Source organism: Monodelphis domestica, chromosome 7, assembly GCF_027887165.1.
Source record: "Monodelphis domestica isolate mMonDom1 chromosome 7, mMonDom1.pri, whole genome shotgun sequence".
NCBI lineage: Eukaryota > Metazoa > Chordata > Mammalia > Didelphimorphia > Didelphidae > Monodelphis > Monodelphis domestica.
Window position 1 is genome coordinate 261,690,170 of NC_077233.1, and position 14,640 is coordinate 261,704,809.

A 14,640-nucleotide genomic window follows, 5' to 3' on the forward strand; every position below is an offset into this window, starting at 1 on the left:
GCGGGGACCCGGAAAGCGTGAACACCATCGCTCCGCCAGCCGGCCACCAGCTGCTCGGAGCACAGGAGGCGACGACTGGCCCTAGGGGGGATGTGGGAGGTGGGGGGAGGGGTAGACAGCCCGAGATCAGAGGGACCGCGCCGACCAGGTGTCCTCTCTGGCTCCGTGAGCGACTTCTTCCCTAAGTGCGCGAGACCGCCGCCGCGCGCGCGCACGAGTGACTCCGCCCCACCCCCACCCCCTGTGCCCCAGTTCTCTGTCACCGCAGACACTAGAGTCAGAATGGCTTCAAATGCTCCTGTCTCTTCTTCCTTTTAAAAACATTGTCTCGTTTCTAGGGATTCAAGGTCAAAAGCGGCTGCCCTAGATTCGAATTCTGACTCTCATCTCTCAGGGCCTCACTTTCCTCCTCTGTTAAAATGGAAGGATTGTAATCCATCCTCCTTTGAGGTCCTTTTCCAGCAATGAGCTGGAATCGTGTGCCCTGCCTTAGCTTCTCACAGTCTGCCCATCTCTAAGTGGGACGAGCTTAGCCCAGTGCCTCAGGACACACAGCAGGTGCTTAATAAAAGCTTCTTAATTAAAGTTGACTTGAGGGACTGAGATTCTTTCCATCTCCAAAATCCTATGACTTGTATGCAGTATGCAGGACACTTGCTATCTGCTGCATGCCCTTGGGAGCCTCATCATCTTCTTGGAGAGCCCTAATACTGATAAGTGATCAATGGAAGGTGGCATAAAGACCAGGGTTTCCTGTTCTGGACATGGAATCAAAGCCCTGGGTTTAAATGTCGCTATTGAATCTTGCTAATTATGCGACAATTTGTCATGCTCAGAATCCTTTTCTGTTATAATGGGGATAACGATAAATTTGAACACACACACACACACATACACCCCTTACAAGGTCATTTTTTTCAGGAACAATTTTTAAAACATATTTTACCAATTACATGTAGTCAATTATATGAACCAAACTGTCTCCCTCCCAACCACCTCCCCTTTCTAGAAATGGTAACCAATTTGCTCCGAGTTATACTTATATTATCATGCAAGATGTATTTCTATATTTTTCACTGTTGTCAGAGAATATATAAAGCCAAACCCCCAAAATAAAAAACCCAAATAAACTAAAGTGAAATGCTTCGATCTGCATTACAACCCCCACAGTTCTTTCTCTGGAGATGGGTAGCACTGTCATAAGTCCCTCAGACTTGGCTACAAGGTCATATTAGAGATCCAACGAGGTAATGGGTGGGAAGTCCTTTGAGAACTGTTATAAGGAATATAAGTGCCAGGGATTCATCTATTTGGTTATAATCACTATCATCACTACTTTATAGACTGGGAAAAATACCTACATTTTCTACAATGGACAGCTCCACTCTGTGTGGCTTCAACCCAGGCAAATAAGAGGATGCTAGATGTAAAGCCTAGAATTCTCTCCTTCCTCACCTCTCTGGCTTCCTTCAAGTCTTCTCCAAAACCCCACCTTCTACAAAAAGCTTTTCCTGATTCTCCTTAATGCTAATGCTTCCTCTCTCTGATGATCTTCAATTTAGTCAATTTCTCTTTTTTGCATAAAGTTATTTACATAGTTCTCCCTTTTAGACTGGAACTCTTTGAACAGGGCGGGTCTTTTGCCTGTGTTTCTCCAGCTCTTAGCAAGTGGTTGGCACATAGTGGGTAGACACATTTACTAACTGATCTTAGAGACATGATCTAGGGTTAGACTAATCCTCTCTTGTCACAGGAAGTGTCCCAAGAGGTTAATTGACTTCAGCAAGGTCCCAGATAATGAGTGGAAAAGTAGGCTATGAATTCAAGGTCTTCTGATTCCAAATCAACACTCCAATATATCACATAAAATAATATATGCAAAGTGCTTTGCAAACCTTAAGGGGCAGCGAAGTAGTAAAGCATATAGAGTGCTGAGCCTAGAGTCAGCAAGGCCTGAACTCAAAGGCAGGACATACTTAATAGCTGTGAGACCTGGGGCATATATCACATAACTTGTTTGCCTCAGTTTCTTCATCTGTAAGATGAAAACAATAAAAGCACATTGGGAGGTACTCCCAATATTCTTGTGAAGATCAAATGAGATAAATGTAAAGCATTTGGCACAATTCCTGACAAAACGTCAAGCTAGTATTTTTATAATTAAAGGTTATATCTTACCACTCCTCTGCCTTGGAACCAGCACTGGTTTCAATATTGATTCTAAGACATAAGGTAAGAGTTATTGGTTTGTTTGTTTTTCAAGTGCAATACTTGCTAACTCATGAAGACTATACCACAACAGCATCCCTGGGGCTCTCTCTGGTTTTCATTTCAGGAAGCTGCAGGGCGAAATTGTATGGAAAAAACAAGACTCAGAAAGAACTCAGTTTTTAAAGTTTATAGGGTTAAAGAATTCCCTCTTGAAACTATTCAGTATTTACTTTTCTGGGTTCAAGTTGTATTTGCCCAGTCAAATATCAGCGCCTGGAGGAAAGGACTTCCTTTCACTTTTGTCTTTCTCTCTTCATATCAAACAGTAATACCTTTTATACCTACCCAGCATATGTAAATGTCTGTTGAATTGAATTATGGAAAAGACATTTAGAGGTGAAGACTGGCAGTCAGGAATTGAGTGAAAGATCCCAGGTTCAAATCCTAGCTCCATGTGGACTCAGTGATCTCTATGGGTCCATCCATCTCTAAATGTATGATGCCATCAAATGCTGATATAGACAATAAATGACCTAAAATTTCAGGGAGACGGTCCAATAGACAAAGGACCTTCAGAGAAGGATACAAGCAAATGGCACAAATGGATCTGGGTCTAGGATTTAAGATAGACAGAAGGGGGAAAGTACTGGTATCCAAAACATTCACAGGCAGGGATTTAATTTTTTTTTTAATTTGTTTGAAGGACAATGAGAATCTACTACAGGGAAGTAGTAAAAGATATTATTAGAGGCCATGTGGATATACAGTGAATTCACCACACAAGACTCACCACACAGATAATAGAATATGAATACAAAAGTTTGGAATAATATTGGGAGAATAGTGTGAATACTGCTGAAACTCAGGATGAACTGAGAAATCTAAAGACAAGATAGAGTCCAAATGTAAATTGAAACATACCATTTGTTATATTTCCCCAGGGAATTTTCTCTAGTGTAAGCAATGTATCTTCTTTCTCAACATGATGAACACAGAAATATGCATTATATACAATACGTACAGACTGTGTCATATTACCTGCCTTATCAGGGAGGGAGGGAAAGAGGAAGAGAGAGAATATGGATTGCAAAATATCAGAAAACAAATGTTAAGAAATTGTACTGATGTGATCTGGAAAAAATTAAATTTATACAATTTTTTAAAATTCAGGGACAACAAAAAAAGTTTTGGAGCTATGTTGAAGAAAAGATGGAAAAAAGTCTAAGGAGGGCTATGAATGCTGCTGGAGAAGGGGAGAATGAGACAATAACTGATGACTAGAGAGAAAGGCATAGTTTATTGATTCTTTGTTTCCATTACATCTGATTCACAATTTTAGACTGGAAAAACAACAAAAATGTCTAATATAGAACTGCTACCCAAGTCAGGTGAGGAAAAATGACTTTTTAAAATTTTTATTTAGTCAATTTAGAATATTTTTCCTTGGTTACAAGAATCATGTTCTTTCCCTCCCCTCTCACCTCCTATAGCTGATGCACAATTCCACTGGGTTTTACATGTGTCCTTGATCAAAACCCATTTCCATACCATTAATATTTGCACTAGGATGATCATTTAGAGTCTATATCCCCAATCATATTCCCCTCGACCCATGTGATCAAGCAGTTGTTAGAAAAAATGACTTGATGAATTCAAGCCACCTGAATAAACTCCATTCTTAGGTACTCAAGGAATAATGGGTGTGATTGCTCTCTCAAAAATATAAAGAATTAAGTCAAATTTATAAGACCATAAGTCATTACCCAATTGAAAAACGGTCAAAGGATATAAGCAAAAAGTTTTTGGATGAAGAAACCAAAGGTATCTATACTTATAGGAAAAAATGTTCTAAATCACTTTTTTGATTAGAGAAATGCAAATTAAAATAACTCTGAGGTACCACCTCATATCTATCAGAGGGGCCAATATATGACAGCAAAGGAAAATGATAAATGTTGGAAGGAATGTGGTATTTCACAGAACCCTAGCATCTTAAAGTTGAAAAGGACCTTGAGAGTTCAGGTTAAGCTAGATAATTGCTGAGATCCCTTCTGACTAAAATTCTGTAATTTTTATACTAGTCAATAAGCCTTTATTTGCATGACAGCAACTCCTTGGCAACCCTACCATATTAGACATTTTGTAAGTAAAGCATCTTGCAAAAGCCTTTTTTTTCCAAACTTACAATATCATTGAACTTAGCTCTAGTCAAAAGGGAAAACTCATTATCATAGCCCACAACAGACTAATCTTCTGAACCATATTTAGAAAGGGATAGTGATCCTCCACTGGCACAGATATGAAGGGTATGTTAGAGTCTTCTGATGAGTTTAACTGTCCACTCCCAGAATAGCTGTCCTACCAGACTTCTAGGCTTGAAATTTTCACCAAGAATTGTCAGATTAAAAAGGATGTTCTTTAGAATACTACAGTTAAGACATCCCTTCCTGTTTTAAAAATTTAACAGTGAATAGAGAACCAGGCCAGAGATGGGAGATCCTTGGTTCAAATGTGGCCTCAGACACGAACTAGTAGTGTGACCTGGGCAAGTCACTTAGTAACAACTGCCTAACACTTACCACTCTTCTGCCTTGGAACTGATAAATCAGTATCAATTCTGAGATAGAAGGTAAGAATTTTTTTTAATTTAAAAAATAAAAAATGCACCATAGAGAACAGAAGGAAGACCAGAAAGAATTATAGACAAGTAGCACAGCTTTAAAAGCCACAGGTTGAATTTTCTTATATTTTATAAAAGAAAGCTTTATATCTGGGAAAAAAAAGGCCAAGAATATCACGGGAATTAATGAAAAAAAAAAGCAAAGGCTGGTGGCCTAGCAGTACTAGATCTCAAACTGTACTAAAAAACAGTAATCATCAAAACAATCTGGTACTGGCTAAGAAACAGAATTGTGGGCCAATAGAATAGATTAGATACAGTGTAATTGACCTTAGCAATCTAGTGTTTGATAAACCCAGAATCTACCTTTTGGGATAAGAACTCACTATTTGACAAAAACTGCTGGGAAAACTGGAAAACAGTATGACAGAAACTAGGTATAGCCCAATATCTCACCATCTATATAGCAAGATGAGGTCAAAATGGATATATGACGTAGACATAAAAGGTGATACCATAAGCAAACTAGGAGAACATAGAATAGTTTACTCATCAGATCTATGAAGAAGGGAAGAATTTCTCCAAACATGTTAGAAAACATTATAATATAAAATGAATACTTTTTATCATATTAAATTTAAAAGAGTTTGTACCAATAAAACCAATGTAATTTTAAGATTGGAAGGGAAACAAACTGGGAGGGAAATTTTATAGCAAATTTCTCTGCAAAAAGGTCTAATTTCTCAAAAATATAAAGAATTAAGTCAAATTTATAAGACTATAAGCCATTACCCAATTGAAAAATGGTCAAAGGATATAAACAAAAAGTTTTCAGATGAAGAAATCAAAGGTATCTATAATTATAGGAAAAAATGTTTCAAATCATTTTTTTTGATTAGAGAAATGCAAATTAAAATAACTCTGAGGTACCACCTCATACCTATCAGAGGGGTCAATATGACAGCAAAGGAAAATGATAAATGTTGGAGGGAATGAGGCAAAATTGGGACATTAAAACTTTGTTGGTGGAGTAGTAAATTTATCCAATCCTTCTGGAGGGCAATTTGGAATTATGCCCAAGGCCTGTAAAACTGTGCATATTCTTTGATCCTGTAATACCATGATTAGATCTATATTCCAAAGAGATTTTTTAAAAGGGGAAAAGAACCTACTTGTACAAAAATAGTTATAACTGCTCTTTTCACGATGGCAAGAAATTGGAAACTATGGGGATGTCCATCAATCAGAGAATGACTATACAAATTCTAGTACATAACGGTGGTGGAATACTATTGTGCAATAAGAAATGATGAAGAGGATAGTTGCAGAAAAAGTTTTGTGGTCCTAGGTTCAAATCTGGCCTCAGACACTTCCCAGCTGTGTGACCCGGGGCAAGTCACTTGAGCCCCATTGCCTAGCCCTGACCACTCTTCTGCCTTGGAGCCAATACACAGTATTGACTCCAAGATGGAAGGTAAGGGCTAAAAAAAAAAATTTTGAAAATGAATTAATACAGTGAAATAAGCAGACCCAGGAGGTCATTGTACACAGTAATAGCAATACTATGGGATGATCAACTGTGATTTAACTACTCTCAGCAATATGACGATCCAGGACAATTCTGAAGGACTTTTGACAAAGAATGCTGTCCACCTCCAAGGGAAGAACTGTTGGAGTAGGAATGCAGGACAAAGCATATGATTTTCCACTTTAGTTTGTGTTTTTATTTTGAGGTTTTCATATGAGTATTCTCTTACAACCATGAACAACATGGAAATGTTTAGCATCATAATATGTGTATAACCCAGATCGAGAGAGAGGGAGACAATTTGGATCTTATAATTTCAACAAATGTATGCTAAAAAAATTGCTATTAAATGTAATTGGGAAAATAGAATATAAAAAAATTTAAGAGGGTGAAAAAGAAAGCTGTACATTATAAAGTCGGTCTCATGTGTAATCCGCTTCCTCCTGTGCCATGTGTATGGAAATGTTGGTCAGTTAACTAGTAATTATTGAGTGCCTACAATATGCTAAGCACTAGGGATGCCAAGAAAGTGTTATTTACTATTTGTCAAGTTTAGAAGTAAATAACTTCTCTTACAAGTCACAGTTAGCACATTAGACGTTACACAAGTCTCGATTCCACATTTGACGAAATCTAAGCTACGTTTTTATTTCCTAATCACTCCCTCTGTAATAGACGCTGCTACAAGGATATTGACCGTGACAAGGACCAGGGACAGGAAGCTGGTGAGGGCAAAGGCTGGGTTTTGCACTCCCTCTCCCCACCCCACTTGTGCTGTAATCTTTCCTTCACACCTTGTATTCGTTTTGTTTTCTTCATTTTTAAGTTTCATAGACATTCCTAGGAAATAAAGATTAAGAATGAATCATATATCATCCCTGTGCAAACATCAACAGCATGGAAATGGGTTCTGATCAAGGACACATGTAATACCCAGTGGAATTGTGGGTCTGCTACAGGAAGGGGTGGGGGAGGGGAGGGAGGGAGGGAAATAATGATTCTTGTAACCAAGGAATAATGTTCTAAATTGACTAAATAAAATTTTCAAAAAAAAACGAATCATATAGTTCGTATGTACATAACACTGTACTAGGCATTGTGAGGAAAATATGCCAAGCAGAGGGCATAATCCCTGTCATCAAGAAGCTTGTAGTCTGGGAGTGAGGGGGGAAGCCTAACTTATGGGACAGTCCAAGAACAAATCAGACAGCTATGATGCTCACTGAGCCCGTCTTCCTCAATTTCCCCTTCTAGCTCAGACCCCAGAGCTCGGTGAACGTTTTTGCAGTGCTCATCAGCTATCAATTAAGAGAAGAGAGAATTTAAAAAGTGGAGAATAGGAGCTCCTTGGCATTGAGGATGACTCGAGGTGGGAAGACAGATCATCTCAGAGGCCAGACTTAGAAAATAAAAGTTTGGACTAAGGTGGAAGCAATAGGGATGGGAGGTCAGAGAAAAGGAGAGAAGCATTAGGAGGGAAGAATCGGAGGACTCTGGGGCGAGAACGGGAGGGTAGATCATTTGTTCAGCTCATATGGCTCTGGTCTAGGTTGCAAAGTGGAATAAGAAATGGATTGAAAGCTCACATTTGCCAGATGATTCCCGCTTTTTTCTCTCCCCATAGGTATCAATATGACTCAGGCTGTGTCTGCATATGACAGGGGGGATAGGGAGCTCCTGCTTCTACAGTTATTCTGATAGGTAATTGTTCCAAGGAGAGGTACAATTTTCAAAAGAAAAGCAAACTGAAAAAAGTCTCAAAACCAGTATTAAGGGGGCTGGGTGGCTCAGTGGATTGAGAGCCAGGCCTAGAGATTAGAGGTCCTAAGTTCAAATCTAGCCGAGACCTTGAGCAAGTCACTTAACCCCCATTGCCTAGCCCTTACCACTCTTCTGCCTTAGAACCAATACACAGATGGAAGGTAAGGGTTTTAAAAAAATGAGTATCAAAACTATTCTAAGGTTTCATCCCACCGTATCAAATTGGCAAAGAGGATTAAAAATAGAAACAGCCAATGATGAAGAATCTAGGTGGCTCAGTGGATAGAGAGTCACACCTGGAAAAGGGGGGTCCTGGGTTCAAATTTGACCTCAGACAATTCCTTGTTATGGACCTTGGGCTTAACCTCAATTGCCTAGCCCTTACAGCTGTCTATTAACCAACACATAGTATCAATTCTAAGACAGAAACTAAGGGTCTAAAAAGGAAATGATTAAAGGCAGTCAGCGAGGAAAGTCAAGCACACTGAGGCATTGTCAGTATAGCTATGAATTGATCAAACTGCTCTGGAAAACAATTGAGAATTATAAAAATAAACACCATTAAGCTGCATTTTGTTTGACCCAGCAAACCTATTAATGAGCATATAGTCCAAGGTGGTCACTAATAGAAAGCAAGTTTCTAAATACAAAGAAATATTTATGTTTTCTGGGGTTTCAAAAAAATCACAAAAACACAGCAAAAAGGGGTGCTCAACAATTGGGGAATGGCTAAATGATCTTCTATTGAATATAATGGAATGTGTTGTTGTTTAGTCGTGTTTGAGGCTTCATGACCCCATTTGGGATTTTCTTGGCAAAGATATTGCAGTGGTTTGTCATTTCCTTCTCCAGCTCATTTTACAGAGAAGGAAACTGAGGCAAACAGGTCAAATGACTTGCCCAGGGTCACACAGATAGAAAGTATCAGAGGCATTATTTGAACTCAGGAAGATGAGGATTTTTAAGTAATTTAACTATTGCCAATATCATTGTACTCTAAAGAGTTAAAAATAGGAGAAATTCAAAAAAGCATGGGAAGACAAGTAGGTAGCAGAGTGAGGGAGAATAATTTGTATAACTACAAACATAAAAAGGCAGTTAAATGCTAATGAATGGCGTTAATCCCAATCCTGCAGAATTTCATGACAACACTTACCTACTCCTCTCTTTAGGAGTAATCCAGATTGGAATGCAGTTTTGTTTTCAGATATGATTATCTGTTTTGCTTAAATGTCCTGCTTTGTTACCAGTGCAGCACCCCTCCTTCAGGACTAGTTCCACAATTCCCATTACATTGGCAGACTGGGCCTCCAAGAGGCCTTTCAAAGTCTGGGGGAAACCCTATGATCGTGGGGTTTCTGTTGTTCATAAGCATCTACAGAGGCACTGTGTTCCCCATTAATTACTGTCCGGATTCAATTAACTTTTTGAAAGGGTTTAACAGAAAAAACTGTTGGAGTTGGATGGATGCAGATCTATCTTTCAAATGAGTATATTTATGGTTTTGTATGAGTGTGTTCTCACAACAACGACCAATATGGAAGTGGTTTTGCATACTATCTGTATGGCTCAGAAGTAAAAAAATCTATTCTCCCCAACTCTAATTCAGAGTGGGCTGAGACTAAAGGAAGCACATATGTAACAGAGGGATAACTCATGATGCTGGTTACTTCAAGTCCTTTTCTTCATTCAAAGATATGGACTCCAAGGGTGGATCCCTTTGTATATGGCCTGCATCTCTCTGCCCCGAGGGATCGTGACCACCAGAGTGTGTTCTTCAGTGTGTCTCTCGAATCTCCCAATGCAGATCCTGCCACGGAGCTCCAAGGACATCGCCCCTGATACTAACAAACTCTGCATCTTTCAAGCTTTAGATCCTGCCATGGTGCTCCAAGGACATCGCCCCTGATACTAACAAACTCTGCATCTTTCAAGCTTTAGATCCTGCCATGGTGCTCCAAGGACATCGCCCCTGATACTAACAAACTCGGCATCTTTCAAGCTTTAGATCCTGCCATGGTGCTCCAAGGACATCGCCCCTGATACTAACAAACTCTGCATCTTTCAAGCTTTAGATCCTGCCATGGTGCTCCAAGGACATCGCCCCTGATACTAACAAACTCGGCATCTTTCAAGCTTTAGATCCTGCCATGGTGCTCCAAGGACATCGCCCCTGATACTAACAAACTCTGCATCTTTCAAGCTTTAGATCCTGCCATGGTGCTCCAAGGACATCGCCCCTGATACTAACAAACTCGGCATCTTTCAAGCTTTAGATCCTGCCATGGTGCTCCAAGGACATCGCCCCTGATACTAACAAACTCGGCATCTTTCAAGCTTTAGATCCTGCCATGGTGCTCCAAGGACATCGCCCCTGATACTAACAAACTCGGCATCTTTCAAGCTTTAGATCCTGCCATGGTGCTCCAAGGACATCGCCCCTGATACTAACAAACTCGGCATCTTTCAAGCTTCTGAAGGTCGCAGGACTGTCATCTGGGCAGTGGACTCCCCCAAGGGCAATTCATTCTCAGGAGTCCTATCTCAGTGGATTCAACCATGTTTCAAATGGCTGCCTTATTATTTTTATACATAGCCCCACAGAGTATGGAGGACCAAACTGTTTTTTATTTTTATTTAAACCCTTTCTTTCTGTCTTAGAGTCAATACTGTGTATTGGTTCCAAGGCAAAAGAATGGTAAGGGCTAAGCAATGGGGGGTTAAGTGACTTGCCCAGGGTCACACAGCTGGGAAGTGTCTGAGGCCAGATTTTAACCTAGGATCTCCCGTCTCTAAGCCTGGCTCTCAATCCACTGAGTTACCCAATTGCCTCTATAACTTACTTTTGACTGATTTGGTCAATCAAGATATCTAGACCTTCTGTGACTAATTAATTGGAGTGGAATTAGACTCTCCCTCATGCTGGTAAGGCTTTGTGGAGAAGGGAAGTGGAACTTACGGAGAATTACTATAATGAAAAGGCAATAATAATTTTTTTAAAGGAAAAAGGAACCTTTCTGAAATATTTTCTCAAGGGCCAAAAATTTCTGGTTGTGCCCATTCTCCAGCAAAACAGGATATAATACACTGATTACAAGTTATACTCAACCAGTGATCTCTAAGTTGTCTACAGAAATTTTAACATTACACATTCACCAAATTAATTAAGTTTATTTGTGAAATTAACTCTAAAAGATTATATTTCATGAAGTACAGTATTTGAGGTACAGTCATAACAATTCCCTCATATTTGATATTTTGTTCACAGACTCAAGTTAATCCTATTTCACAGTCAAATCAAATCAAGCTTTAATATATCTCAGGTCTCAAAGTGAATTATGATTTATGTACTAATTAATTTGCAAAATATTGAGGAAAAACACATCAATAGAGAAAATACCAAGTAGATTGTATATCATTTTTATAACCACATAAAAGCTATGAAAGCATTTTAAAGTCAAAGAGAACCATACAAGTAAACAGAACCAATTCCCTTCAGAAAGAAAATCTGAATTGTTTCTATACAAGAAATTGCTTCAAGTTTTGCATTTCTTCTGCTCTTACTTCACTAATAGGGTACCCATTGGGCTGTGATATGATATGAGCTCCTACACTGCTTAGACAACCTTTATTTAAACCTAAAGGAGAATAGTTATTTATGGGCCAAAATTCTATTTAAATGACTATGATTTCACAGTCCATTAGTAAAAGTCATTGGAGATTGGTCAACTGAGAAAGAAGGCACTCTTTACCTCTCTATCAGGTACTCAACTAAAGCTAAAAAAGGGGGGCGAGGAAAGTGCTGAAATAAAATAGGTCTGCTCGTATTGACACGCCTTTCATTTGAGAATCCCCAAATCCATCTCAGAAAAGGATTCATTTCAAATCATGTTTATACATTTTTCATCAACAGCAAAATAGCTTTAGGAAAACTACAGTCTTGAGCCCTAAGGGCTTTAGTTAAAATGGCTAATTTGATATTGTTGGTTATTAATTCTTAGAATTCCCCTGAGTCTTATTTGTTTCCCTTTCCTCCAAATGCTCCTGTAAGAACACCTAAAAGTAATAGTATGCCAACACAATAATTAGGAAATGGCTCAATAGATTGTAATACATAAACATAGTAAATATTACTACATCACCAAAAAATAAAAGAATTCAGGGAAACCTAGATTTCTGAATGAAAGTAGCAGAACCAGCAAAATAATATGCATAATGACAGCAATGTCAATCTAAGCTTAGCCCCAGAAAGGAGTTGAGAAAATGTACCTACCTCCTTTCATAGAAGAGGCTGAAGACTGTTGATGTGAAATGTTGCATATACTGTCAGACTCAATATACAGGTTGCTGGACAATTATTTATCTTTTTTAATAAGGGAGTGTTATGGGAAGGGGTAAGTGGAAGGAATAGTTGGAAATTAAGGTAATTTTTTTCCTAATAAAAAAACTGAGGATAATCCCCTCTATAGGTAAAAAGTTTCTGAATTATCAATGCTTACATAAATGCTAAATTTCACCGACTTTAGCAAAAGTGGTACTAAAAGTAGAATAGTAAGTGAGTTTATTTCTCATTTGGTATATAAACTAAATATTAAGGGACTTAGGGAAAAAAACTTATTAACAGGCAGCCCAAAATTTTCACAAGTAAAATAAATACACACATTTTATATTGCCACTGTGGTGGACATGCTTTCACAGACCTTGATCATTTGTTCTACCCAATGAATAAAATTCTTTGTTGGGTATCAGGTCAATAAAATGAGCAATACGATTAGACATACAAAAGAAAGCAGAAATGGAAGCTATATCCCAGGCATCTTCTCTATCAAAACCATGCAACTCCAGCTTTTTAAAATGTTCTTCTGTTATGTCATCAGCCCGACTAACAGCAAGAGCAAATTCTAGCATAGCTAACTCTCGAGGTGATAACTCAGCCTTTTTCCAATTAATGGTGACCTGTAGGAAAACAAGAGAAAAACAATTAAGAGTACTGCCATAATTATAAGCCCATTATGAATTTGATATTAGGAATAAAATAGGGGCAGCTAGGTGGCTCTGGAGATTGAGAGCCAGACCTAGAGAGCCAGTCCTAGGTTCTAATCTGGCCTCAGACACTTCCTAGATGTGTGGCCCTGGGTAAGTTGTTTAACCCTCCCATTGCCTAGCCCTTAGAATCAATTGATTCTAAGACAGAAGGTTAAGCGTTTAAAAAAGAAAAAAAGAACTGGATTATACCAAAAAGCCAGTGCATCCCTCTTTCTCACACCTTCATTTTATTTTTTAGATATTATCCCATCATAGTTGACTCACTGCTGTCTCCTGTCTATGTATAGTCCCTCTAACAGTCTTACTAATAATAAAATTCTTTGGAGTTACAAGTATCATCTTTACATGGAGGAATGTAAACAGTTTAACATTACTAAATCTCTTATGAGTTCTCGTTCCTGTTTATTTTTTTTATACTTGAGTTTCATATTTGAAAGTAAAATTTTTTATTCAGCTCTTGCCTTTTCATTAGGAATTCCTGAAAGTCCTCCATTTCATTAAAAATACATTTTTCTCCCTGAAGGATTATACTCAGTTTTACAAGGTAAATGATTCCTGGATCCAATCCTAGCTACTTTGCCCTCTGGAATATGATATTCCAACCACTCCAGTTCTTTAATGTAAAAATTGCTAGATCTTGTTATCTTGACTGTAGCTCCATGATATATGAGTTATTTCTAGCTATTTGCAATATTTTCTCCTTGACCTGAGAGCTCTGGAATTTGGCAATAATACTCTCAGGAGTTTTCATTGGAGATCTCTTATAAGAGGTGATTAGTGCACTCTTCCCATTTCTTTTTTAAGTTTAAGTTGTAGTTCTAGGATATCAGGGAGGTTTTGTTTGAAAATTTCTTAAAATATGTTATTTAGGCTTTTTTTGAAATCATGGCTTTCAAGTGGTCCAATATTTCTTAAATGATCTATCCTCAATCTATTTTCAAAATCAGTTGTTTTCCCCAATATAATATTTTATATTTTCTTCTATTTTTTTAATTTTTTTTTGTTTTATTGTATCTTGATGTCTCATGGAGTTAATAGCTTCCATTTGCTCAATTCTAATTTTAAAGGAATTATTTTCTTCAGTGATCATTTGTACCTACTTTTCTATTTGGCCAGATGTACTTGTTTCTTTTTTAAAACCCTTACCTTCTGTCTTAGAATCCTGTGTATTGATTCCAAAGCAGAACCGAGTGGTAAGGGCTAGGCAATGAGGGTTAAGTGACTTGCCCAGGGTCACACAGCTAGGAAGTGTCTGAGGCCAGATTTGAACCGAGGACCTCCCATCTCTGGGCCTGGCTCTCAATCCAGAGCCACCCAAATGCACCCCCTAGATTTATTTTTAAAGATGTGCTCTGTGGTGGGGTTGGAAGGGACACTGTGTCAAGCTTCAAGTTTTCCATGCTGCTGTTTTCTCTAAGGAGAGGTGTGGGCACTGCTCTCCACCCCCGTGCTCTGCTCTGTGCATGATCATAAG

The 14,640-nt window shown here is 38.5% G+C and overlaps 1 protein-coding gene across 1 annotated transcript in view; it reads right to left on the minus strand.

The window, feature by feature from the left end:
- Positions 1 to 11,275: 11,275 nt before the first annotated feature.
- The window catches only part of LOC100019116 (uncharacterized), a 38,853-nt gene continuing 35,488 nt past the window's right edge, over positions 11,276 to 14,640 (minus strand). The window contains exon 5 of the mRNA XM_007498020.3: positions 11,276 to 13,076. Coding sequence (XP_007498082.1) covers positions 12,813 to 13,076 — 264 coding nt within the window. The 3' untranslated portion in view covers positions 11,276 to 12,812. The remainder of the gene's footprint in view (positions 13,077 to 14,640) is intronic.